Below are 26,353 nucleotides of genomic sequence, written 5' to 3'. Positions count from 1 at the left end.
TTATCTATAGATTATGCATAGCTCAACCTATGCCATAAGATTTTAATTTCGGTATTTTAACTAACAAAATATCTCTCGCACTGGTAGGTAGAATCTGAATGCAACAGTTTTCAGTCCGTCTCAGTTTAAAAGTTGCTCAAGAGTGGCAGAGGCAAGGGGCGGTGGCAATGCCCTAGCAGCCCTAGAGACTGACCACATATCCATATGATCAGCGCTCAAGACCCTTTTCTACCCAAGCTAGGAACAGGGAGGGCTAGGCAATGGCTGTTGATGACTCAGCAGTTAGACCTGTAGGCTCTACCCATACCCCTCTTCCTTAGCTCACAAGGAGGGTGAGGTTGCAGACACCACAAGAAACTATCGAGTTTTAGCGGGACTCGATCTCCCGTCCAGCAGAACGCCAGGCAGGGACATTTCCAATAGACCACCACATGTTTCTGTATTAAAACTAATAAATTTCATTTGATTTTAATTCTAGAATGAGGAAAACATGTCGAGGTTTCACTTGAATCCAGACGAGTCACTACGACGTAAAGAAAGCTCCGGTGGGATTCCTGGCGTATCCTATTCTGGCCCTTGGGGCAGTCAGTGTGTGGGTAGGACGCGGGGAGTGGATTAGGGAAGTCAGGAGAGACTCTCTTGTCTTTATCGTCACCACCCGAGGTCCTGTGGGAGAAACGGCGAAAACTACGGTTTGTATAAAGAAACTATGGTTCTAATATGAAGTTATTGTTCAAATGAAAAACTACAGTTTTATCAGAAAGTGGTTTATTTATAAGTACCCTTATTTAGAACGCTGAATCACAAGTAGGAGGGAATGATATTTAGTTAGATATTTCAATACCGATAGCGATAACCTCTTTGAAGCACTCGGATATGATAGAGAAATAATATCGCAGCTCCTCACAAAACACAAAGGATTGTTTCCCCGTCAGTAATTTCCTCATGTTCCACCGATCACGTGACTTAAAAATACATCTCAATCTTGATAACATGTAATTGTTATAAACCATAAAGAAGGAGGATTTATTCTTTTTTTCTTTTTTTTCTTTTGTTAGTGTTGGATTAACCGGTAGTCCGGACATACCTTTTAACTGGCGAGCGTCTGAGGCAGCTTCTTGTAGGATGTTTTCGTCAAAGGTGCGAGGGAGGGCTTGGCCCTCTTGATCCTCTCTCAGGACCTGGAGAGAGTCCTGCTGTTTTATTGCCATTGCATGATCTCTGATGCATCTCCGTTTGTCTACTCTGCAGGGAAACAGAGGTAAGACATTGCAGTAATTTACGAACTACACACACACACACACACACACACACACACACACACACACACACACATATATATATATATATATATATATATATATATATATATATATATATATATATATATATATGAGCATACATATATAGCTACATACATACATACATACATATATATATATATATATATATATATATATATGTATATATATATATATATAAATATATATATATATATATATATATATATATATATACATATATATATATATGTATATATATGTACATATATATATGTGTGTGTATTTGAGTGTATATATATGTATACATAAACATGCACCATGCACATACACACACACATATATATACATATACATATGTATATATAAATTATATGCGTATATATATACATATATATGTATATATATATGTATATATAAATTACATACGTATATATATAAATAAATATATATATATATATATATATATATATATATATATATATATATATATATATATATATATTTATATATATATATATATATATATATATGTATGTATATATATGTATATATATATATATATATATATATATATATATATATATATATATATATATATATATATTACATAGGTAGCTGAAGATAAGACCATTTATCAATAAAGTACTGAAACAATTAGGAAAGTAAGCATTTTATAATAGATTATCTTTGCACAAAATTCAGAGACAATCCTTTTCATGTAATAAATATATAATCCCATCTAATTTTAACCCAGTCATTACCCTCAAGATAGTAAATGATCTTCAGATGAAGGTTTCATTGCATCGGTGTCTCCTGAATAAACGAGTTTTCTCTATTCAATAGACAACTCTTCTTTTCTTCACATTTCCGACCTTCGTTACCTCTTATGTCAAGGAGAAAGTCTTTTTAGATGTTCGGAAATCTAAAGGAATCATTCCTAAAAAAAAGTTATATTGGTCCATACAAGAGATTCTATACTTACTCAAACCTATGTATAGCCTACTGTATCCATGTAAATACACACACACACACACACACACACACACACACATAATATATATATATATATATATATATATATATATATATATATATATATATATATATATATATATATATGTGTGTGTGTGTGTGTGTGTGTGTTCAAAAATAGAGTGTATATATAGCTATACTCAACCACATGTTATCATAATAGTGAAAATACGAAAATGATGAACAGTCTCCTTTTCCTTAAAATTCTGATGTATAAAGTTGGTTAATAGACTTTTATAGCTCATTAATCAATGTCTATTTATTTATATGTCCAATCATTAATGTAAACAAACAAGACATAGAAACTGTATTGGCAGCGAAAGTACTTTCAGTACTGAAATTATATGTCCTGACGTAAACGCGTGAATGGGATCCTGAGCAGTTATTCCGTGACACCTAATCCGTATATTAGGAACACGAGAGTGAGATTGATAAGAACATGCCTCTATGAAAGCGAACTTTCTCACGATATCTAGGAACACAGAGAGAGAGAGAGAGAGAGAGAGAGAGAGAGAGAGAGAGAGAGAGAGAGAGAGAGAGAGAGAGAGAGAGAGAGAGAGAGTCATTTGAAGGAAATTCCTCAAAAGACAGGCCACAATTTACAATTTTACAGAACCGTGAAACCCAGTAATCTTGATTTATTTTCGGCTGTGTCTGACTGACTTATTGCAGATGAGCTTTTAACGATTAATTTGCACCTTCGTCGGTCCATTATTGCTACGCCTTTTAATCTCGTCTTTCTTTGTCGGGATTTCAAGGAAACGGACAGAGTAAAGACCTGGAACTACTGCGATAAATGTGGCACCTTAAAAGAGACGATGTAATATGCTATTAGATAAGGAAGAGTGATTTAAAACGGATTTTGAGCGAAGCGAAAAATCTATTTTTGGGTGAGATAGCCATGACGTCCTGATGGAAGGTTCCTTTTTGGTAGCTTCCTTGGGTATATTAACTACTAAGATATTCCCAGAGATTTTAACCACAGGTTATCACAGAATTCTAACTTCTGGAGCGAGTATCTTAAAGGTTTCCCTTTAAGACATCGTATATCAACAGGGGACGCATGTATTAACACGCCACATAGCTATCTGCACCCCATATAGAGTTAACACTTCGATATGGAGGGGCGGAGAATAACTGGGGAGCCGTTCCACAGCTATACTCGTCCGTGGCTACTTTTGGTACTCGAAACGTAAACAAACGGGCGCCATTGCTAAATGACGTCACGTCCGTCTTCCTCCTGATGCCAGCTGCTTGCCAATCACCATGATACAGCAGAACAGGGTGGGGCCTGAAAGGCTGGACTAGGGTAGCAGGGAGGGTCCATCAGGACGTCATGGCTATCTCACCCAAAAATAGATTTTTCGCTTCGCTCAAAATCCGTTTTTTGGGCTCAAGCCATGACGTCCTGATGGAAGAGTACCAGAGAATCAATGTATCATGGTAGATTTCCCTTTATAGAGTAAGTGCCAAGGGCTTTGAATAAGGTAAGCATAGTGACCTCGATAGAGGTTCCGTGGGGATGCAACTTCCTGCCCCCCCTGGCAGAGAAGTCCAACGGTCCATGCCGAAGATCAAAGTGGTCATCGAAGGGCTACCCACCTTGCGGAGAGAACGTGAAGAACTCGGAGACAAGACAGAATGGTCAATATTCATGTAGGAACATTCTCAATAACAGAAAAGTGGTGGTTAGGCACTATATTTCATAGCTAGAGAACGATCTGGTCTCGAAGATATGGCGCAAGTAAGTATTCAATTAGGAATATTACACAGCATAGGTGAGTATATAATACGGATAGAACCTATTATTCTTCTTTATTTCAAGAGAAAGGGGATAATGAAACTATGACAACCATGTATTTCATAGTATGAGTAGGAGCGGAGAGAGACGCACAAGTAATAAAATAGAAATTTTATTTCACAATTGCAGAATATAGTAAAAATAAATGCAATAAAGGATGTAAAGTTAATTTACAAATAAATTATAATGTACATAGTAATGAAAAGACTTCGCTCTTGAATCTGAAAGAAAATTTCAAATTATTAGAAGGCACAGGTTCCATAGGAACGTCAGTCTTTAATAAGGAAAAAACACATCATGCTCTAGGCATGCGGCACTCATGTGACGACTATGATATTTCACCTTGTAGAGAGCAGTCTATAAAAAAACACTAAGTGTCCATGAAATCACTACGTATCACACGAGGGTCAACATAGGCACCCGAAGAGTTAAAGTCCCAAGTAACTCACTGTTCTATGCAGAGTTAATTGCAGGTTTCATAACACTACCTGCGGCTACCACGAAATGTTTGACTTCATGCACTTGTTTCGCGTAGTGCTTGAAGAAAACACGCGAAGATTTCCAACCTGTGAAACTCTTGAGGCTTTCGAAATCCATGCTCTGGAAAAAATTCAGAGACGATGCGACTTTTCTAGGATCGTGACCTGCGGGTGTACTGTCAGGATCCGCTCTGCGAATGAAGTAGGTGATTTTCGCTCTTAGTTGTTTGAGTGACAGGTCGCTACCCGATGTTTCTTCTTTGAAGAGTTGGCCTCCACCAAAGTCTGAAGTTCTATGAAGATAGACCTTGAGGCTCTCTACCGGACATAGAGAGGCATCTTCTTTCAGGGGGCAGATTCTCCAAGGGCCCCATCTCTTGGTGTGTAGTTCATTTTTCGCGAGAAACGTCGGATTAGGGAAGAGGGTAAGGTCTCCTGAGTCTGTAAACAGGATGTGACCCTCGTCTCTTGATAATGCCACTATTTCGCTGACTCGGGCTCCTGAGGCAAGAGCAGAAAGAAATATAACTTTTTGAGTCAGATCCTTGAGAGGGCACGAATCGTTGTCCAATTCGGAGGCAAAATGGAGCACCTTGTCCAGGGACCAGGAGATAGGTTTTGGCGGAGGTGCTGGGCGTAGACGAGCGCATGCCTTCGGCAGTTTATTGAAGATGTCGTTGGACAGATCAATCTGGAAGGAGTACAGTAGTGGTCTAGTCAAGGCCGATTTGCAGGTAGAAATCGTGTTGGCTGCTAAGCCCTGTCCATGAAGGTGAATGAAGAAGGACATGCAAAAATCGATGGTGATTTCCGTAGGATTTTTTGCCTTGACGAATGAGACCCACTTTCTCCAGGATGATTCGTATTGCCGTCGTGTGGATTCGGTCTTGTATTCCTCGAGGAAGTCTAGACTTTTCTTCAAGATCCCAAACCTTTTCTTCGCGGCTAGGGAGAGAAAATCATGAGATGAAGGTCCCTGACTTTCGATGATGAAGCGAAGACAGTCGACTTCTGTACTTGCTGAGAGAGAACTGGGCCCGGGAGAGGGATCAGCGTGGGCTGTAGCTCCAGGACCAGGGGGTACCAATTGCTCCGGGGCCACTTGGGAGCCACTAGGGCCGCCGTCCCTTTGAAGGTTCTCAGCTTGGAGAGGACTTTTAGCAGAAGGTTGGTGGGAGGGAACAGGTAGATCCTGGACCATCTGTTCCAATCCAGTGACATGGCGTCCACTGCTTCTGCCTTGGGGTCCTCGTACGGGGCCACATAACGAGGAAGTTGATTGTTGTCGCTCGTTGCGAAGAGATCGATCTGAAGTTCCGGGACTTGGTGAGAGATGAAGGAGAAGGATCTTGCGTCTAGAGACCATTCCGACTCTATCGTGCTTGTCCGAGATAGAGCGTCCGCCGTCACGTTGCGGAATCCTTGTAGGTGAACTGCAGAAAGGTGCCATTTCTTCTTCTCTGCCAGGTGGAAGATTGGGAGAAGCACCTGATTTATCTGGGGCGATATCGAGCCCTGACGATTGAGACATCGGACTACCACTGAGTTGTCCAGGGTCAGACGAATGTGGATCGAGGGAGGCGGAGAGAGTTTCTTCAGAGTGAGAAGGACCGCCATGGCCTCCAAGATGTTGATGTGAAACGTCTTGAATAGGGGAGACCATGTACCTTGAGCCTGTTGTTGGTGGGAGTGACCTCCCCAACCCTCCAGCGAAGCGTCCGTGTGGATGTTGAGTGATGGAGGTGGATGTTGAAGAGGGATGGACCTTTTCAGGGCCTTTGCTTCCGACCACGGCTTTAAGAGTAACCGAAGTCTGTTTGGGAGCCGTCTCTTGAGGTCTCTTCGAGCGATGGATGCAGAACATCTCCAGACTCCCGCGGCATCCTTTAGCTGTGCACGCAGCACTGGGTTTGTCACTGAGGCGAACTGTAGAGAGCCTAGAACTCGTTCCTGCTGATGTCTTGAGATCCGTTTGGATTTCAGCAGTTTTTTGACAGACCATGCTATTTCTTTCCTTTTCTTCTGGGGAATGGAAAGGCGGTGTGACTGAAGATTCCACTGGATTCCTAACCATTGGAACTTCTGAGCTGGAGAGAGGCGAGATTTCTTGGTGTTTATCTTGAATCCCAGGTGTTCCAGAAACTGGGTGACTTTGTTGCAGGATCTTAGACAATCTTCGGGCGATGTAGCCCAGACCAGCCAGTCGTCGAGGTAGGCCATCACCTGGACGCCGCGGAGGCGGAGCTGTTGAACGATGGCGTCTGCCAGCTTTGTGAAGATCCGTGGGGCCACATTGAGGCCGAAGGGCATGGCCCTGAAAGCGTAGCTTTTCCTTTGGAGTCGAAATCCTAGGTAGGAGGAAGCGTGGTGGTTCATTGGAATGTGCCAGTTGAAGAGTCAGCATCTTGAACTTGTTGTTCGCTATGAACTTGTTGAGGGGGGATAAGTCTAGAATGACGCTGAGTTTGTCGGAGTCCTTCTTGGGGACGCAAAACAGTCTCCCTTGGAACCTGGTTGACTTTACCCTCTTTATCAACTTCTTGTTCAAGAGTTCTAGGACATATTCTTCCAGAAGGGGGGTTGACTGTTGGAAGAATTGCTGGAAGGTTGGGGGTGGTTGAGTCCAGCTCCAGACTAGACCCTTCTTGACGATGCTGTGTGTCCAGGGATCGAAGGTCCAACGATCCTGGAATTGGCGGAGTCTTCCTCCCACTGGAAGCACTTCATTGCTTCTGGTTTCCCGAGGGCTTACTACCTCGGCCGCTAGCTCCCTTTCCTCCTCTGCCTCTGGAGGAGCGGCGAGATGCATCTCTGCCTGTACCTCTGTTTGAGCCTCTACCTTTGGGACGAAAGGTAGTTGACTGCTGCTCAAATGCAGGGGTGAAGACCGGCGACTGTGACAAGACCGGTTGGGTGACCAATTGAAAGGTTTGTTGTGGCTGAGCTGCCACTTGGGGAGTAGCGGATCCCGGAAACTGCCGTCTCTGTTGACGTTGCTGGGGTTTCGGCTTTGTGGGTTTCCTCTTAGGTTGAGGGCCGTCGTCCTGAGAGGATTTCCTTTTCTTCGACAGGCCCCACTTGTGGAGAAGGTTCCTGTTCTCCGTGGCGGCCTTGTCGGTGATCTCTTTCACTAGGGAGGAGGGAAAGAGGTGTTTACCCCAGATGTTGGAGGAAATCAGCCTCCGGGGTTCGTGTCTCACTGTAGCACTTGAGAACACGAATTCACGACAGGCTCTACGAGCCTTCGTGAAGCTGTATAGATCCTTTACTACGGTCGCCAGATGTGTTTTGGCGAGGGCCATGTAGTAGTCAGGGACCCTAGTGTCACCGGCCATGACTTCGAGCTGTACTTGGAGGGACATAGATGCGGCGAGCCTTTCCTTCGTATCATGTTCCCGACGAAGGAGATGATCGTTAAGTTTTGGGAGGTCCTCGTTAAACTGACGACCAGCGACGTCAGGCTCTAGTTTCCCCACTACAAATGTTGACTGGACGTCTTTCCAGTGTCTAACATCAGGGGGAGTGGTCAGGGAGAAGGGTCTGCACTCCTCCAGTGCAGGGCAAGGTTTTCCTTCTTCCACTGCCTTATGCACCGCAGTGAAGGCCTTTTCCAAAAAGGGGAAGGTCGCATCGTCTGGTGCGACGTAAATCGGGTGCTTTTTGCTAAGCGCCGGTAGTTTAGAGCAGGTGAAGCCTCTACTTTTCACCGTATTGGCTAACATAGCCTGGGCCTTCGGGAGATCGAACACGATAACCTCCTTTGGTTCGGTCTCTTCTTTAGAGGCAGGTTCAGACCTAAGTCGGACGTAACAGTCCGGGTAAGCCTTAAAGTTTGGGAAGAATTCCACTTCTTCCAGCGCGATCGAGCCGACCTTTTTGCTAATAAAGATCTTGCCCATGGTGATCGGCATGTGCTCGGCATACCTCCAGGGGTTAGTATCCGAGCATGCAGGGAGGTCCTTAACCGAAATCCTTTTCGGTTGCTTCGAACTTCCCATGTTGGACCTGAAGAACTCATGCGTCTCGCGGAGTTTCTTATCCATGAGAGCCTCAAGCATCTTGAAGATCTCCTGGGTGTTGGATGGGGTAGGATCCGGGGTAGCGGATGTAGAAGGGAGTGATACATCCGTCAGTGTAGGAGTTGGTGTGGGGGTGGGTGTTGGAGTGACCTCCTGCTCCGACTCAGGGTATTCCACCTGATCTTCCTCATAGTCCAGTTCGTCGCCCATGAGGTTCCTCTCTGTGTTCTCCGACACTTCCGACATACGTTCCACGTTGTCGGAATCCAAACGGCACTCATGCATGGACTGAGCCATGACCACATCCGGTTCCACCACTATCTGGACGGTGGGAATCTGATCTTTAGGGACCACTGAGTCTGGTGATGCCTTCGGGAAAAGCGAGGCCCTCAAATCTTCGGTGGCGAGATACGGTACGGTGGCGTTCTTCTGGAAGCCACGCACCCACTTGCGTAGCTTCTCTCGAGCAGCGTCCCTTACCTCCGCTGAAGGAGGATCGTTGAACGCCTCGACCAGACGGTCCTTGCAGACTGTACAGTGCTGCGGGTCCCAGAATTTTAGTTCGCCTTTCTTATTGGCACAGGGGGCGTGGGTCCGACACGCCGTGTGCCCGTAGAAGTGCGGGCGCTTCACTCCACAGAAGTTGTGGTCACATTTAACGTACTCCTCCTTTCCAGAAGAAGGCGAGGCTGAAGGTAGCGACATTACGAAGATGCAAGCCGATAAAAAAGCACAAGGGGAAATCCGTCTTAGCAAGGCAAGCTACTAAAAGAAGGATGAGGACGGACGTGACGTCATTTAGCAATGGCGCCCGTTTGTTTACGTTTCGAGTACCAAAAGTAGCCACGGACGAGTATAGCTGTGGAACGGCTCCCCAGTTATTCTCCGCCCCTCCATATCGAAGTGTTAACTCTATATGGGGTGCAGATAGCTATGTGGCGTGTTAATACATGTGTCCCCTGTTGATATACGATGTCTTAAAGGGAAACCTTTAGGATACTCGCTCCAGAAGTTAGAATTCTGTGATAACCTGTGGTTAAATTCTCTGAGAATATCTTAGTAGTTAATATACCCAAGGAAGCTACCAAAAAGGAACCTTCCATCAGGACGTCATGGCTTGAGCCCAAAAATGGAATCATAAAAGGTCAGTCTGGTATTTCTCCTTAGGAGGTTTAAAGGTTTAAAGGCCACTCATGTATGGCAAGGAACAGTAACATTGCCCAATCGAGCAGGACAATGCCCTAGAGACTGATCATATGTTCAAATGATCAGCACCCAAGCCCCTTCTTCATCCAAGGTAGGAGCAAGGAAGGCCAGGCAATGGCTACTGATGACTCACCAGATAAACCTATAAGCTCCCCCAAACACCCCATCCTTAGAGCACAAGGATGGTGAGGTTCCAGTGACCAAGGGAACTAACGAGTTTGAGCGGGACTCGAACCCCAGTCCGGCGATCACTAGTCAGGAACGTTACCACATCGGCCACCACAACCCTTAGATATATATAGCTTCCCTATGCAATGTTTAGGTGTTAGCCAAGATGAAATTTTGAATCCAAAACTGCCTTTAACTCAATCTACTTTTGTAAACCAAAAACTTAAGATTATCATTTGACTTTATAGATGAGCACTTAATAAACTTTACAAAGAAAATTCTATTCAGAAATAGTAATTATCACTTGACATGATTAGTGTTGTTAAAAAGTTGTTCCTTTAAGCATATAAAATGGTGTCTTCCTCTGGATTGCTGATCTTTAGCATTTCATAATCCAATTTAGATTCTCCATTATGAGCACTCTCTCATTACAATCAATTTTTTTCTGATTGAAGAGAAAACAAACCTTAAAATGGCTGTTATCTTTCCAACGCACGCCAGAGATGGGGGACGAAATAGTTCTTAATGTCTGTATGATTCCTCCTTTTTATTCCCCAACTAGTCAGAATTAAAACCAGACAGCCACAGACTTCAAGTAGGTTTATTAGGACTGTCGCAACACTGAACCCTTTGATCCTACGATAAAAACAAGCTAGTTCGGGGAATGACCTCATCTTCAAAATTACATAATTTATGTATCAGAGGGTTTGATTCAAGGCTCAGAGTGACTCTAACTTTGTTTTGAAATCAATCTCATAATTCACTTATAGAGATACAGTATCTCAAGTTAGGTTCGAGTCCTCAAATATATTTCCCGGAAACATCAGGTCCCTCTTCGGGTGCGCATCTCCAACCAATTCCAATATTATTTCTGTGCAAAAACCACTTGAAGAAGTACACCAATGTCCTTACCGAACCGTTAGTTACAAATAAGAAAAATTGGGTTCAAAAGTGATGGACTCGTCTCTTTAAAAATGGAAGATCCCTGAATAGTTAAGAGCAAATGATCTTCTAACCGTATCTAGATTTTCCCATAAGACTAATTTGTAGATTCTCTTTATGAAGATTAGATAAGGTAGAGAATGATTCAAAGAAAGAGCTTACTGATACCCTAACAGATACTCAGAACAAATCTCTGATATTTGCCAGTAGTTGCTGAAGTATTATTTAAATTTCGACATCAATTCGTCACAGGCCATATCAGAAACCAGACTAAGTATAGTACTTCTTTCTTACCCATCATTACTAACCCTGGTCTTCTCATTGCCTCCGATTTGTCGACAAACAAGTCTTTTTGGTGGTCATACCCTGACCTCAGAGTCCACTCTAGGCTGTCGAGCGCTTTCCTCTCTCCTGAAGGGGAAGTCGTGTAGGTGCTGGGTACAGCCTGAGCTCTGGCTGCCGAGGAGCGAGTTGGTGAAGTGTACAGCCGATCCCAGGGTTGCATCTTAACAGACATCACTACGATTGGAATCTGTGGAATAGTTCAAATGTTCGGTTATTGGCCAGGTCAAATGACAAACAAAAACTTGGTAAAGTACCACGTTGCTCCAAAACACACTACATGCAAATTGTTGAATATAACAAAACTGATGAGGACTAATGGATTTAAAAACATCAATATTTAATAAAAGTAAGCACACAGGCTTGACGGTCATTAACTTCCTCAGCAAGCATTTTCAGAACAAGAATCTCAAATATGAAACTAAGAAAACGAATAAATAAAATAACTTAATCAAAAGACGACATATGTACACTGAAACAATATGTCTGAAAAACAAAAGTGAATATTCAAATATCTTTAAAATAGTTTTTCATCTAAAATTGAGTATCAATGGTACTGGCAAGAAGACTCTTTCAGAGGGAAAGGAATGAAAGCCTTTTGGTTGGTACCGGGCAATGCAACGATGGGGTACTTTGCATAAGAGTACTGAAGTTCTAGAAAAGGAGTAGCGCTTATTAGTTCTTGAGGCGCAATTATGAAAGGCACTAGTAACTATATAATTGATGTCTCATATTCGAACAGTTTAAGAGCTATAGCTAAACATATCTTCTGAAGATAGTTTAAACTTTAATTATTGAAAGTTGTTGGAAGATCAAATTTTTTATTCATGCGATCATATCTTGGATCTGATTGGTTGACAGTCCTGTCGAGTATTTCATAATAATTCCTTTTGATTTCCAATACAAAGCAGATCTAATTTTGTAGATATTTAGAAAATATTCTAAACATTCACACCCTCTACAGATTAGTTGTGACACAAGTTACGATGTTTTTCTCAGGTACTTTAAATGCTGTAAGTCTTTATGATAGCTATAAATAACAACGACTTATCAGTCCTTTGCAACAGAAATCAGCATTTTTAACACAGTAAGATAAATGGTTATAGTCGAGTATTGACGTACAGTCAATCATTGCTATGTTGCTCAAATATTTGATAGACACACAACACGCTTACAGGATATTAAATTTTTCCGTCAATTTCTTTATTTTATTTCTGGCATCTCAAGGATATCTGAGCAACAATGAAAGTCCTTAGTGAAAATAAGGAGCAAAATCAATAGTGATTATTAAGGTCATTGAGTTACTGTATATTGTTATCAAGTATAAGTTTTCACAACAGATTTTGTTTGAGATGTCTGTATCTTTATATTTTGAAATCATTCACCTCTTGGAAGATACAAAAAAAAAAAAAAAATAGAAATATGGAAATTTCTCACCTCGTAAGATGCTGGTTCCATGATATGAATTTCTTCTCTATGAAATAGTGCTCATGGCACTAAAGTAGCTTTGGCCAAAAAGACGATTTTTGCGAAGCCAACCTGCAAACAAATAAGTCTCTTTATTGTGTGAATTTGTATTCGTATAATGGCCACAAGGAATAAATTAAACAAGATGAATTATTGTTAATGTTACTTACTGTATTTCACAGACTGAGAGACTACAGTTAATTCCAACAAATCAGTTGATTAAATATAACCAAACTAAATCATTCTTATCACTACCATTTCAAACATATCCACTGTTCTATTTTGCTTGCTAGCTTTCTACAACAGGAAATATCACACAAAAACTACGTCTAAAATCTTTATTGTTGATACCTTATCAGACGAAGGCAAATTAATCTTTGAGAAGAATGTGGATTTACTTCTTCTCTTTCTTATCATATAATTCCTAACTCGACATTCACCTTTCATCCAAATCTATTGATTTTCACTCGAGCAGTAGAAATCGGGTCATGATGTCAAAGGTAATGGAGTGAAAATAGGTTCCAATTGGGAATAGTGAAATAATAGAACTTTATTATGTCATTAAAATGAAATGTATATAGAGAGATATAGGATTTAAAAAGTTATTTTACGAGAATCAGAAAGAAAGCTTGTAATATTTCATTACAGAAGTGACCAGTAACACTAGAAGTAGATTGTCATTGATATGAGAGTAAATTCATTTTACCCTGCAGAGCTTCTCTCTCTCTCTCTCTCTCTCTCTCTCTCTCTCTCTCTCTCTCTCTCTCTCTCTCTCTCTCTCTCTCTCTCTCTCTCACACACACACACAAAAAAAAAATTTAAAAGAGGTATATGAAACAAAAATGTTATTCTTTGTCGTGAAGCAATGCGGTTCTTTAGTTTCATTGGCCCGCCATCCTTGGTCATTTAAATCAACTTCACAGGATATTCCTTTTATTTGCAACAAACACACACACGAAATACTCCAAATGGCCAATTAATTTTCTTGGTCATTGCGGTTTCAGACAGAAGCCAATATAAAAAAAAAGAAAAAATAGAGAGAGAGAGAGAGAGAGAGAGAGAGAGAGAGAGAGAGAGAGAGAGAGAGAGAGAGAGAGAGAGAGAGAGAGAGAGAGATTGCAAGTTGTATCTAAAACGAAGTGAGGTTAATTTTACGCAGTGTTCCAATATATTCATCACGATACAAAATTCTTTAGATGTAGGCAATTGGTCTTTTCTAAAATACTTTATGTAAGTAAATCTCGTACATGCTTTGTCTCTTCTTCAAAGTACAGCAAGTTCAGCTTCCTAAAAATTATCCTTCATAATTCTCCAGGATTACTTGACAAAAAGAGGAAAAAAAAGTACAGTGCATTAACATACCTTCTAATTGACGCATTTGCACGCACATTGTTTTAATCCTCTTTTAGAGATAAGAAAGGAAGTTTGTAAACTCGACAAATCGAGACTGCAGTAAATTAATTGCATCGCCAGGAAGTTCAAGTGGCCATGGCGTGCCAACATTGACACCGAATCCATAATTGTTGGAAATCTCTCTTTCTGCTTTTCCCAGTTCCCTAAAAGCGCTCTTATTCTGACGTTTCCTCCTTTACTTTTTTCTTTTTTAAAATAAGCACAAATATACGTGAATTGATATATGAATATTGTTTCTGTTTCAGGATTTTATAAAAGCAAAACGGAAGAGACTAATGTTAAACTCTCTATTGTTTGACGAGTTGTGAAATTGAGATGGTTTACTGAAAGTTCCCTCTATCTCGAGAATTTTGACTCCTGCCTTTACCCAAGTTTCAAGTTTTAGTCATTGATATAAATGCTGTATTTGCAAAGGCATTATTAACGAAATTAATCATGATTACAGTAAATCGAGCAATAAACATTTGACTTAAATGACTGAAAAAAAAAAATATTCATGAACAAATTAACAGACAAATAATCAAGAAAAAACAAATGAATGAATAAGCGAATAGATGAATAAATACGAACTTTAAATGTTCCATCGCTGGAAAAGGGCAGCAGAGTTCCGTAGAATTGACGAGATAAATAAAAAAAGTGAAAAAAAAAAAGAAGAAAAACGATATGTTATAATGTGGAAGCGAAGGAGCACTTTGTGTCTTTGTATGAAGTACAAAGAGATCGATTATGTAAAAAAGACAAATATAAGTAGGTCACCGAGGAATATAGAAAACTGGTAATTGTGTTAATCATGGAGAAAGACATTTTATGACTTCCAATGACATCAGTAAGATACAAAAGATAAGAAAAATTACAAGATAAAAATAGCTCATTCTTTATTCACCAAAAGATGAAGTATTTCAACATGTTTTGACTGTTGTTAAGGGACAAGGTTAGCATGCAATCAGACAACATCCAGACGACTTTTTAAAGAGAGAGAGAGAGAGAGAGAGAGAGAGAGAGAGAGAGAGAGAGAGAGAGAGAGAGAGAGAGAGATAACAGCTTTATTTAAATTCGAATATATACTCTATAATTTCAGAACATTAATTTGTGTTTAAGCAAAATCGAAAATTTTCTCATAAGAATCATCAAGTATGTTTAGCATGGAAGCTAAAACAGCTTCTATTAGACCTTTGCAAAAAAAAAAGAAAAAAAAAAAATCTGTCCATGATTATGTTGACAACTGGGGGATACTGTGAATCAATGCCAGTGGCATTCAAATAAATTTCCCTTCCCAGATCCCTGTTCGTTTGTGGAGCGTGGAATGTAACCTTTACGCAATGGAAGAAACCTTTGATGAGCGTTGCTTAGAATTCCGCTTGGAGGGACCCTTGCTCAGGATGGATGGTATCATTTACCTCTTGATCTTCGAGGCAACAATGACAATCTCAGCCAACATCAAGCTCATTGATGGTAGCCTGTTTGTATGATTCAAGTCTAAAAATTACACATATGCATAATTTGTAAGTAATCTGTTCGCATTTTTTCTTCATTTTGTAGCCGTAATTTTCATGAAAAAAATAGGCACCCAAAAACCTGGTATTGATAGTAATCAAATGTTCCAAAGAATCTGCACATATCGACTTTCATGACAGCAAGTGGTTTCGTTTCACCCAACTTATTGTCAGATTTCATATCATTCAACGCGTGCAGGATTGTTTTTCATAAAATGACAACATATTGAATAATTCGCGTTAAGAAATATCAATTGTAATTTAGAATTCAAGTTGTCATTTCTTTCATGTGAATACAGCTATCACCACACGGTTACTAATCAAGTCAAGTTACAAAGGAACCCATCCTTCTTCTTCCAAAGGACTGCAGGAGGTGTGGTGAATCAAGTGAAGCGTCTTGTTGCTAATCACTAAGTACGCATTTTTTACTCTCAATTAAATCTAAATTTATTGTCTACAGGGACGTAATGTTTTTCGTATGCATTCAAAATATATGATCAAAGAAACGCTGTAATTGTATCGATTTCATGTGATCCATAAGGGTTTTTTGACGAGTACCACCTCAACTATGCGTGTTTTATATATATATATATATATATATATATATATATATATATATATATATATATATATATATATATATATATAAATGTATTTGCAGTCTAAGGGGAAAAATTTCATAGGTCTAAAAAATTCTATCCTACTATTTGTTTCGGTGAAATATTTTTATTATTGCTGCACTGGATCAGACTTAAGTTTTCATCCGCAAAGGTGACCTTCTGAGCCATCTCTGCCAATAACTTTTGCACACCAGAACCGCGTAAATTCGATTGATGCGTAGTATTCTCATTATATTTCTTCTTTAATTAGAATTGCTTTGGACGTTGTATAACGCACGGCTGCAAAAAAAAAAAAAAATAATACATAAATCCTTTAAGGAAAATTGAATAAAGTCTTACTGGTAAGCAAATCACACGTAGTCCGCATTTTGTGTTGCCAAATTCATCTTGTTAACCCCTTATTATTTTGTTATGTTAGCAGTAGATACATTTTCTGTCAGCATGTCCATATTTCATGTATATTCTAATAATACACAAGTGTAGTGGCCACAACTCTAGCATGCCATTAAGAAATAGAGAGTTAGTCAGGCCCATTTGGTGTTCCTGACACATCTTGTGTTTTTATGTGAGTTACAGCGAATAATTGCACATTTATCCAAGAGTTTCATCTGATTTGTACATCCTAATAGTTTATGACAAGACATCGATGAAGAAATAAAGTATCAGTGTTAGTGTATTAAGCCGTGAATAAACTAGTCTTAAGACGTAACTGGGGATATAAATTTCCTCCGTATGATTGATACTGAAATATATGAATTATCCGCTTTGAAATGTTACCTTTCGAATTAGATATTGTTGCCTACCGAAGTATTCTATTTGTTAAGAATGCAGATTGCAGAATAGTTATACAATCCATTGAGAGAAAATACTTGACTAAATGTCAAAAATGTATTGTATAGTTTACGGCACCAAAGGTGATGTTAGGCTAGGGAAAGATGCCTCTTAATTTGAGGTACAGAATCCTATGTTAGCTTATATTATGGTGTACCTCTGTCAACACAGTACTGGATGACTCAGTGTGGCTTTCTTATGTCACAAGCACTATGAAGAGACAACCGCTGATGGCTGATGTGGTAACATCCCTAACTGGTGACTGCCAGAACGATGTTCGAGTCCCGCTCAAACTCGATAGTTTCTTTGGTTGTTGCAATCTCACCATCCTTCTGAGCTAGGGGTAGGGGGTTTGGGGAGCCTATAGGTCTATCTGCTGAGTCATAAGCAGCCATTGGCTGGCTCTCCTTGGTACTAGCTTGGATGGAGGTGGGGGTGGGGGGAGCGGGGAGCTTTGGCTCTGATCATATGTGTATACAGTATGGTCAGTCTCTAGGACATTGTCCTACTTGATAGGGCAATGTCACTGTCCCTTGCCTCTGCCATTCATGAGCGGCCTTTAAACCTTTAAATATGCCCCAGCACCGGGACATATACAATCTTCTTTCCCATCGCTATCCCTGCAGTAAAGGGTCGGTTGCCTGATGCGCCCTCTAAGGCAGCCTCTTCTCTCCATATCATTCTTCAACTTATCTCGCCATCTAATTCTCTGCCTCCCTCTCGATCTTCCATCCACCCCTCTAAAAGGTTCCTCCCAAGCCTTCCTCACTCAAACACCCCCCCCCCCCCCCAATCAATCCTCGACACGTGCCAACATCATCTCAGTCGTGACTCCTACCACATTGAAGCACAATCCAATCCATCAAATAAAGCTCAGGAATTGTCGATGGTCTGGAGAACTACTTTCTACAAACACCTAACTATTAATCCGAGTATCGCTGGCTATAGGATGTGATCTTCGACGGTTAATACGGAAACTAGCACACGAAATAGACGCACTCTGTCTTATTCACTCTGACTACTCGTGATTTTCATTCGTATAAAGACAAAGAATATTATATAAACATTTGAAAGACTAATAACGAATCTTCCCATTCTCATACGTGCGCTAAGGTTATAAATCTCTAATCAAAGTGTTCAGTCGATGAATTTCCGTATAGGCTACAGCTACTTTAACTTTTCGGTTATTATTATTATTATTATTATTATTATTATTATTATTATTATTATTATTATTATTAGTTTGGAAAGCAGGAAAAAAAGCCATTGAGGAAAGGAAACAAGGAAATAGATATAATACAAGAGAAGTAATGAACAATTAAAATAAAATGTTTTAAGATCAGTAACATTACAGTAGACCTTTCATACATAACTATGAAAAGAGAGAAAAAAAAAGATTAAGAGAAATAAGGTAGAATAGTATGCCCAAGTGAGTATACCCTGAAGCAAGAGAACTCTAACCCAAGAAAGTGGAAGACCATAGTACAGAGGCTATGGCATTACCCATGACTAGAGATCAATAGTTTGATTTTGGAGTGTATTTCTCCAAGAAGAGCTACTCACCATAGCTAAAGAGTCTCTTCTACTAGTACCAAGTGGAAAGTAGTCACTGAACAATTACTGTGTTAACCCCTTGAGTGAAAAAAAAGGAATTTTAAGTTATGTTAGTGTTTTTAGTTATTTAATGAAAGAGGGGAGTGTGTAGAGAATAGACCAGACTGTTATGTGTATGTATAAGCAAAGGAAAATGAGCCGTAACCAGAGCAGGATCCAATGTAGAATTATCTGGCCAGACAAAGAACCCAATAAGGCTCTAGCAGAAATATCTTAAGATTTCGTGAGCGTCTTCAACAACTTCTTATTAGGCGTTATTGATCTTCTGAAACAAGTATATTTTGATGAATGTAATTAATCATTCTAGATCTAGCGATGAAATTAAAAGACTTATGAGTAAAATAATTCATATTATGGTAACAATGATATTAACCGATTTGAAAATATAACGTAATTATTTTAATTATTAACTATATTTTACAAGAAAATAGAACAGCTAATACAGATGTAAAGACTATATAAACTATGAAAATTTAATGAGCAAACATGACTTTTGATATCAAACGAAAGAAACCGATATTGATATGATTAAATGTAAAAGGATAAAAGCCAACCATGAGAAAGAGCTGTGAAAAGGATCGCTTTCTCTAACCAGTCCACCGAACTAATTTTAACCTCAAATTAACCTGTTTAAATTGCCGCATGAAAAGAATCTAAGAGGAATATGGCACAAGAGAGGGAAGATTGATAGGACGTCCCCTCGAGCAAGGAAACTATGGCAAAAGGTCAGTGAATACGGTTACGTAGTCCAAAAGATTTGATTCATGAATTTGGGCTATATAAGCGTTGGGGTTCTGTGAGGCCAATCAGTGCCTAAGTAACTCTGTAAAGGAAAACATCAAGAGAGATTGCACAGCAGAGTGGGAAAAAGAAACAGAAATCAAGATAAAGATGTAATTGAAACCTCAGATAATAACCTTCGTAATAACATCATTGACGCTTCTGTATAACCGGATTAAAGGGAATATGATAATGAAGTTATATAGGAAAAATCTTTGAGTTTGATTTTACATTAGTCAAGAAAAGTATATAATCATATAGTAGGGAGTCCACTAAATACAATATCGGTATAATTCTAAGAATTCACACTCCTGGAAAATTCATTTGTACATTACTGTACAATTTCCTGATTGCTTTTAAATTTCAGTTTATCTCGACTCATTCTGCTACATGCCATGTCTTTATAATATACTCATATATCACATTTCATCAATATATGGTTAAAATTGGCATTGAAATATAAAAAGATAAAATCTTCATCTCACTTCATGGACGGGACATGTGAATTCAAACCAATTCTCACGAGTTCTTATATCAAATCTGGACGCTGAGTTTTAAGGACGAACCTCGAACTGCAAAGACTGTAATCTGGAAAATACGAACTTTAGCTGAGAGTATCGAGAATATCCCTTACTTTTTATTCAAATATACCATTGTCACAGCTGAGGGAAATTCAAATTTACCTTCATTTCAAAAGATAGTTATTCGGAAAAGTGTTAAAAACCTCAATCTTACAACTTCACATTATCATTAAACAGCATTCGACGCGTCCACGGTGCTGTAAAAGTCCTCTGCCATGCACTGATTCCGATAATCTATAACAATGACAATCCGCCTTAATAGAGAGAGAGAGAGAGAGAGAGAGAGAGAGAGAGAGAGAGAGAGGGGGGGGGGTGAGGTGCCATTAAAGCACGATTGTCTTTGTCATAAATCGCAGAGGTCACTCGATGCCTTCCACAGCGCATGAAAGCTAAGTTCTCTTGATTAAACCGATAACCAGTTATTGTAATTTCCGTCTACCACGGCACCTTTTTCTTTTCCTTTTACCTTTCTTTGTATGATTCCTATTCAGCTCTACCCTTTCGATCTTATATCTTGTTTTTGCGCCAGGTCGGATTAAACTAATAAGTAATAAGGATTAACGAAGGAACAATAAAAAAATTTTCCGTGTTTGGCGCTAGAGCCAATGTAATGTTAATGCGCTATAATCCGTGCTGGTAATATTGAAAATTCTTTATTGCGTCAAAACTCGTAGAAAGAAATTGCTGTTCTTGGTTAAAAAAAAAAAAGAAGTAATTATTCAACAGGTTGTTGGTAACAAAACGATCGAACAATGTCTGCATAATTAGTGTGATAAAGAACAGAACATTATTTTGCGTTATACTCACTGAGCTAGAAGAAAACACTGACCATTCAGCGAAGAAACCCAGAGAGAAATTGCACTCCAACTTCGACAATCGCTAAGCACTGACTGGCTGACCTAAGGTTTCGTGACTCACGAGCGACCTCTTACTGCTTCTCGGTTCGTAATTCTTCAGAAAGAATGCGCATGCGCACAGTTCTATTATTACAATTATTATTATTATTATTATTATTATTATTATTATTATTATTATTATTATTATTATTATTATTATTATTAGCTAAGCCACAACCCTAATTGGAAAAGTTGGATGCTATAAGCACAAGTTCTCCAATAATAAAAACGTATTTCTATCAATGTTTATGTCATCTTTGTAACGAGATTTGTAAGCGACAACTGGCAAGTTGCGTAATTGTAATAACAATAATGATAATATACTTAGTGGTAATAGTAATAAAAGAGAGTTTGCAGTTCAATTTTTATACTTCCATTATATCTCCATTCCTGCTTCCCTTCTTTAATCTAATTTTCAAACTTCTTAACTTTTACTTCGTAGTGCATAAGTAAGGAAAACAAAGGTTACTTCCACATTACTCAATTGCTTAATTATGAATGAAACCGCGGGCATTAAAACTTCCATAAGAGTGGTCGCTTTATGCATATAATGTACATATATAGATGGCATATCAGTAGCATGTAGTTCCAGGTTGTCGAGTTCCTGCCTTTCGAACACGTTTTTTTCCACGCCATATATCCAAGCCTCTGTGAAATAAAAGACTGTAAACTAACTTATTGTCATCCAATTTCATACTTTACCTAATACCTCTAAATACTCTTTATCCGTTATTTATTTCACTTACGCTAACCTTTTCATCACTTCTGAGCAACTTCATATATTTCACCTTATCACTTTTTCTTACACAACATACACCATCCAAAATATTAACCGTGACCGCCTCAATCTTTTATTCTTCGTTCACATTCAACATTCATATTTTACTTCTATCAAGAAAGGTTGAGCGCTGGACCTCATTCTGAAGAAACAAGAGTCTTAACCATTTAACTACAAGTATATATATATATATATATATATATATATATATATATATATATATATATATATATATATATATACACACACACACACACATATATATATATATATATATATATATATATATATATGTGTGTGTGTGTGTGTGTGTGTGTGTGTGTGTGGGTGTGTGTATAACGAAACTTGATGGAGTCATGTTTAGTGCGCTGCTCTTCTTATGATATTTAAGAATTTAACATCTTTGATTTTATTTTGAAATGCTGGAAGCGTTTATGTTGTGCATGTTAATTGCTTGTTTAGATATGTCTACGTAACATATTGCCGAAGCATTCCAGATATCTCTCTCTCTCTCTCTCTCTCTCTCTCTCTCTCTCTCTCTCTCTCTCTCTCTCTCTCTCTCTCTCTCTCTCTCTATCTCTCTCATTTCCAATTGCATAGTTAGTTAGAAATTATCATATTCCTAATGCATAGTTATTGTTTATTTCGAGTGAAAAGGACGAAGAAATGTTTCAAGGTATAAAAGTATCCACGTATTCCTAGATTGTCTCCGGAGGATCGTCAGGAGCTCGAAAGAGCGAGAATCAATATTGGTTTCTTGAAGATGGAATTGGTGAATGATTGTTTCTGAAGACTTTCGGTTCCGAAAGATTCGTAAAGTCTGCAGAAGCGTGGGAATTTTTAAAAATTAAATTGTAATTTGAAAAATTGAAAAATCGGAGAATATGGTATATAAAGATAGGGATTCGGTCGCCACGTTCATTGAGAACTGCAGGTAAGTCTTAGAAGGTCCTTTGTGCATAAGGTAAGTTTGGTGGACCTAGTTCTCAAATAGAAGCAACGATGCCTAAGACTCTGAAGAGGAAACATGTGGGTGGTGATCATCCAAGAGGGAACCCCCAGAAGAAAAGAAGACTTTGGGCCGAGAGGAAACCGGAAGTAGGAATCTCTAAGGCTGGTAAGAAGAGGAAGCGAACGGATGAACAGTCAGGGATGTCCCCAAAGAAGCAGAAGCTGGAACCCACAAGTGACCCTCACAGAAGGCTGAAGCGGAGTGATATCAGGACAGGAAGACTCCTTGGAGAAGGCTCCTACGGAAGGGCTTTCACATGCAAGATCAGATGTAAAAGAGTTTGGATAGATGGTGTGCTGAAGGTCTTGAAGGATAATGGGCCTGAGCAAAGACAGGCTTTTGTGACGGGGCGAGAGAGGGTTGTGAACTCAAATGCAGGATGCAATCAACTGAGTTGTTTATCAAGGAACACTCTCCTTTATATACAAAACCTCAAGGCAACAGGACATAACATGTTCGAGAGACAGACAATATTACAGAGCAAAACCGGAGACATGATCATTCAGGTTCTTTTTAGTGCGAGGGAAGAGCGCAGATACAAGCATAATATATATAAAATAATTATGTACAATTGTGTGACACACGGTTGGTCCATGGCTCCCCCCCTAAAAATGACATACTGTACATGTTAAATAGGGCGCCCTGATCTAGAGAGGCGAACTGTAGGCGGGTCATCTGGCAGAAGATAAGCAGGTTTTAGATGATCAATGAAGACCCAGTCTTCTTTGCCCCGAATGTTTAGTAGGAATGCTTTCGGACTGCGTCGGATCACAAGGAAAGGGCCCGTGTAAGGGGGCGTTAGTGGTGGCTTGCTAGTGTCGTTGCGCAAGAAGACGTGCGTTGCAGAGTGCAAGTCCGTTGGTATGTGATGCTTCGCTGGGGGCTTGTAAGTCTGGCGGCACGGAGTAAATTTTCCCACGACGTGACGTATGCGCTGGAGATCGTCGGAGGATGTTGTAGAAGGAAAAAATTCGGACACACGGGTCGCCATACACCATTTCAGCTGCCGAGACGTCGAGGGCGTCTTTAGGAGTGGTCCTTGGTCCCAGGAGGACCAGGAGGACCCAGGGAAGCTGAGTAAACCAGTTGCAATCCTTGCAGAGGGACATCAAAGCTGCTTTGAGGGTGCGATGAAAACGTTCAACCATTCCATTGGCAGCGGGGTTGTAGGCTGTTGTCTGATGTAGGGTGATGCCCAGGAGATTCGCTAATGACGTCCACAATTGAGGGGTGAAAGTGGTTCCCCTGTCAGAAGTAATATGCTCAGGGATACCGAATCTTGAAATCCATCCAGAGAGTAAGGCAGATGTACATGAGGCGGACGTTGCAGTTTCCATGGGAATGGCTTCACGCCAATGAGTGGAGCGGTCGATGACGGTAAACAGGTAACGATGTCCTTGTGATGTGGGTAGGGGGCCTACAACGTCGACGTGAATGTGTGCGAAACGACGCTGAGGTTGAGGAAAGGTGCCCACTCCTGAATCCGTGTGTCGATGTACTTTGGAAGTTTGGCAAGAAGTACAGGCGCGGACCCAATCCTTAGCATCCTTAGAAATGCCGTGCCAAATGAACTTTGCCTTCAGCAGCTGTGCAGTAGAACGGCACGAGGGATGTGAAAGGCCGTGAATGAAATCAAACACCTGTCGGCGCATGGGAGCAGGAATCCAAGGTCGCGGTCTACCAGTACTGACGTCAAAGAGGAGGGTGGTGTTGGAGTCTTCGAGGGGAAAGTCTTCCCAACGGAGGGACGTGCAGGATGTCCTACAAGCTTGATACTCTGGATCCTGTCGTTGGGCTTCAGCCAGGGCGTTGTAATCCAATCCCAGTTGAACGGCAGCCAACGTGTTTCTTGACAGGGCATCGGCAACGGGATTCATTTTCTCAGGGACGTATTGGAGGGTGCAATTATATTCAGCCACGGCGGAGAGATGTCGGCGTTGACGGGCGGACCAGGCGTCAGACTGTCGAGTGAAGGCGTGCACCAGAGGCCAGTGGTCTGTGCGAATGATGAAGGGCGTACCTTCTAAGAACTGGCGAAAGTGACGGACAGCCAAGTGCACCGCCAGCAATTCTCGATCGAAGGTAGAATAACCCGATTCTGCCTTGGACAGTTTTCTGCTGAAGAAGGCCAATGGGCGGGGCGAGCCTTTGACCACCTGCTCGAGTACTGCACCAATAGCGACGTCGCTGGCATCGGTGGAGAGAAGGAGAGGGGCGTGTGGGATAGGAAAAGTGAGAGCCGCAGCAGTTGATAGGGCCTTCTTTGCATTGCAGAAGGCTGCTTCTTGAAGGGGACCCCACTTCGGGTCCTTTGGCTTGCCCTTGAGGGAGGCGTAGAGGGGAGCAAGAGTGGCTGCAATGGCTGGCAGAAAACGGTGATAATAGTTGATCATGCCCAAGAATTCCTGCAGAGCTTTGACGGTCGAGGGCGCGGGGAAGTTCTAAACGGCTGCTACCTTCTCAGGGAGGGGATGGACTCCTTCAGGAGTGATACTGTGCCCTAAGAACGACACTTCGTTGGCGCCAAAGGTACACTTGTCGTACCGGACTACAAGGCCGTTTTGTTGCAGGCGGTCGAGCACGATGCGCAGGTGATGGAGGTGTTCCTCTTTTGAGGAGGAGAACACAAGTATGTCGTCCACATAACATACACAGAAAGGGAGGTCCCCAAAGATGCCATCCATGAGACGTTGAAACGTTGCCCCAGCATTACGAAGGCCAAAACAGGAGTAATTGAAGGTGTATGTACCAAACGGAGTGGTGATGGCGGTCTTGGGGATGTCTTCTGGGTTCATAGGCACCTGATAATACCCATTCAGGAGGTCGAGCATAGAGAAAACCTTCGCTTTGTGCAGGTGGGAGGTCACGTCGGCAATATTTGGGAGGGGGTAGTGATCCGGTTCTGTTTGCATGTTCATGCGCCTGTAATCCCCGCACGGACGGAGGGAGCCGTCTTTCTTCAGAACGATGTGTAAGGGTAACGACCATGGGCTGGAGTCCTTTTGGCAAAGGCCCATTTCCTCCATTTCGGCGAACGTTTGTTTGGCGGCTGCCAATCGTTCCGGTGCCAGACGTCTGAATTTTGCGAAGACTGGGGGTCCCGTCGTCTTGATATGGTGATAAATACCGTGCTTGGCAGGAACCGTGGGCGTTTGGCGAAGTTCTGGACGGAAAACTTCCGGGTACGACGTGAGGAGGTGGGTGTAGGCATCCGTGGGTGCGCTGATGTGGAGAGCGAGGTTAGAGGGGGCAGGTTGAAGAGGTGTCGACAAGTACGAGTCTGCGTTGACCAATCGTCAGTGGGCGACATCGACCAGAAGGTGGAAAGGAGAGAGGAAATCCGCACCGAGGATTGACATTGTGACGTCAGCAACGAGAAACTTCCAATTGAATTTACCGTTTCCGAACGATAATGTGAGGTTCTCGTAACCGTAGGTGGGTATCGCAGATCCGTTGGCAGCTGCCAAGCGGACGTCGGCAGATGTAGACAGACTACGTCGTGCCTTGAAGAGTTTCCTTGGCAAAAGAGAACGACAAGCACCCGTGTCTACCAAAAATCGCACGCCCGTTCCTACATCCTGTAAAAAGAAAAGATT

General features: G+C 40.9%; 1 protein-coding gene across 1 annotated transcript; it reads right to left on the bottom strand.

The window, feature by feature from the left end:
• Window positions 1-462: 462 nt before the first annotated feature.
• LOC137639132 (uncharacterized) lies at window positions 463-20,980 on the bottom strand. The gene is made up of 5 exons (XM_068371442.1): window positions 20,879-20,980; window positions 12,710-12,811; window positions 11,239-11,462; window positions 1,088-1,245; window positions 463-666 (listed from the first exon to the last, which is right to left on the bottom strand). Exons 2-5 carry the CDS (start codon window positions 12,728-12,730, stop codon window positions 524-526), a joined length of 546 nt encoding a protein of 181 aa, XP_068227543.1. The 5' UTR covers window positions 12,731-12,811; window positions 20,879-20,980; the 3' UTR covers window positions 463-523.
• Between the last annotated feature and the right edge of the window lie 5,373 nt (window positions 20,981-26,353).

This window comes from Palaemon carinicauda, chromosome 4 (genome assembly GCF_036898095.1).
Source record: "Palaemon carinicauda isolate YSFRI2023 chromosome 4, ASM3689809v2, whole genome shotgun sequence".
NCBI lineage: Eukaryota > Metazoa > Arthropoda > Malacostraca > Decapoda > Palaemonidae > Palaemon > Palaemon carinicauda.
Note: the sequence above shows the minus strand (reverse complement) of the source record. Positions and strands in the feature narration are given on the sequence as shown.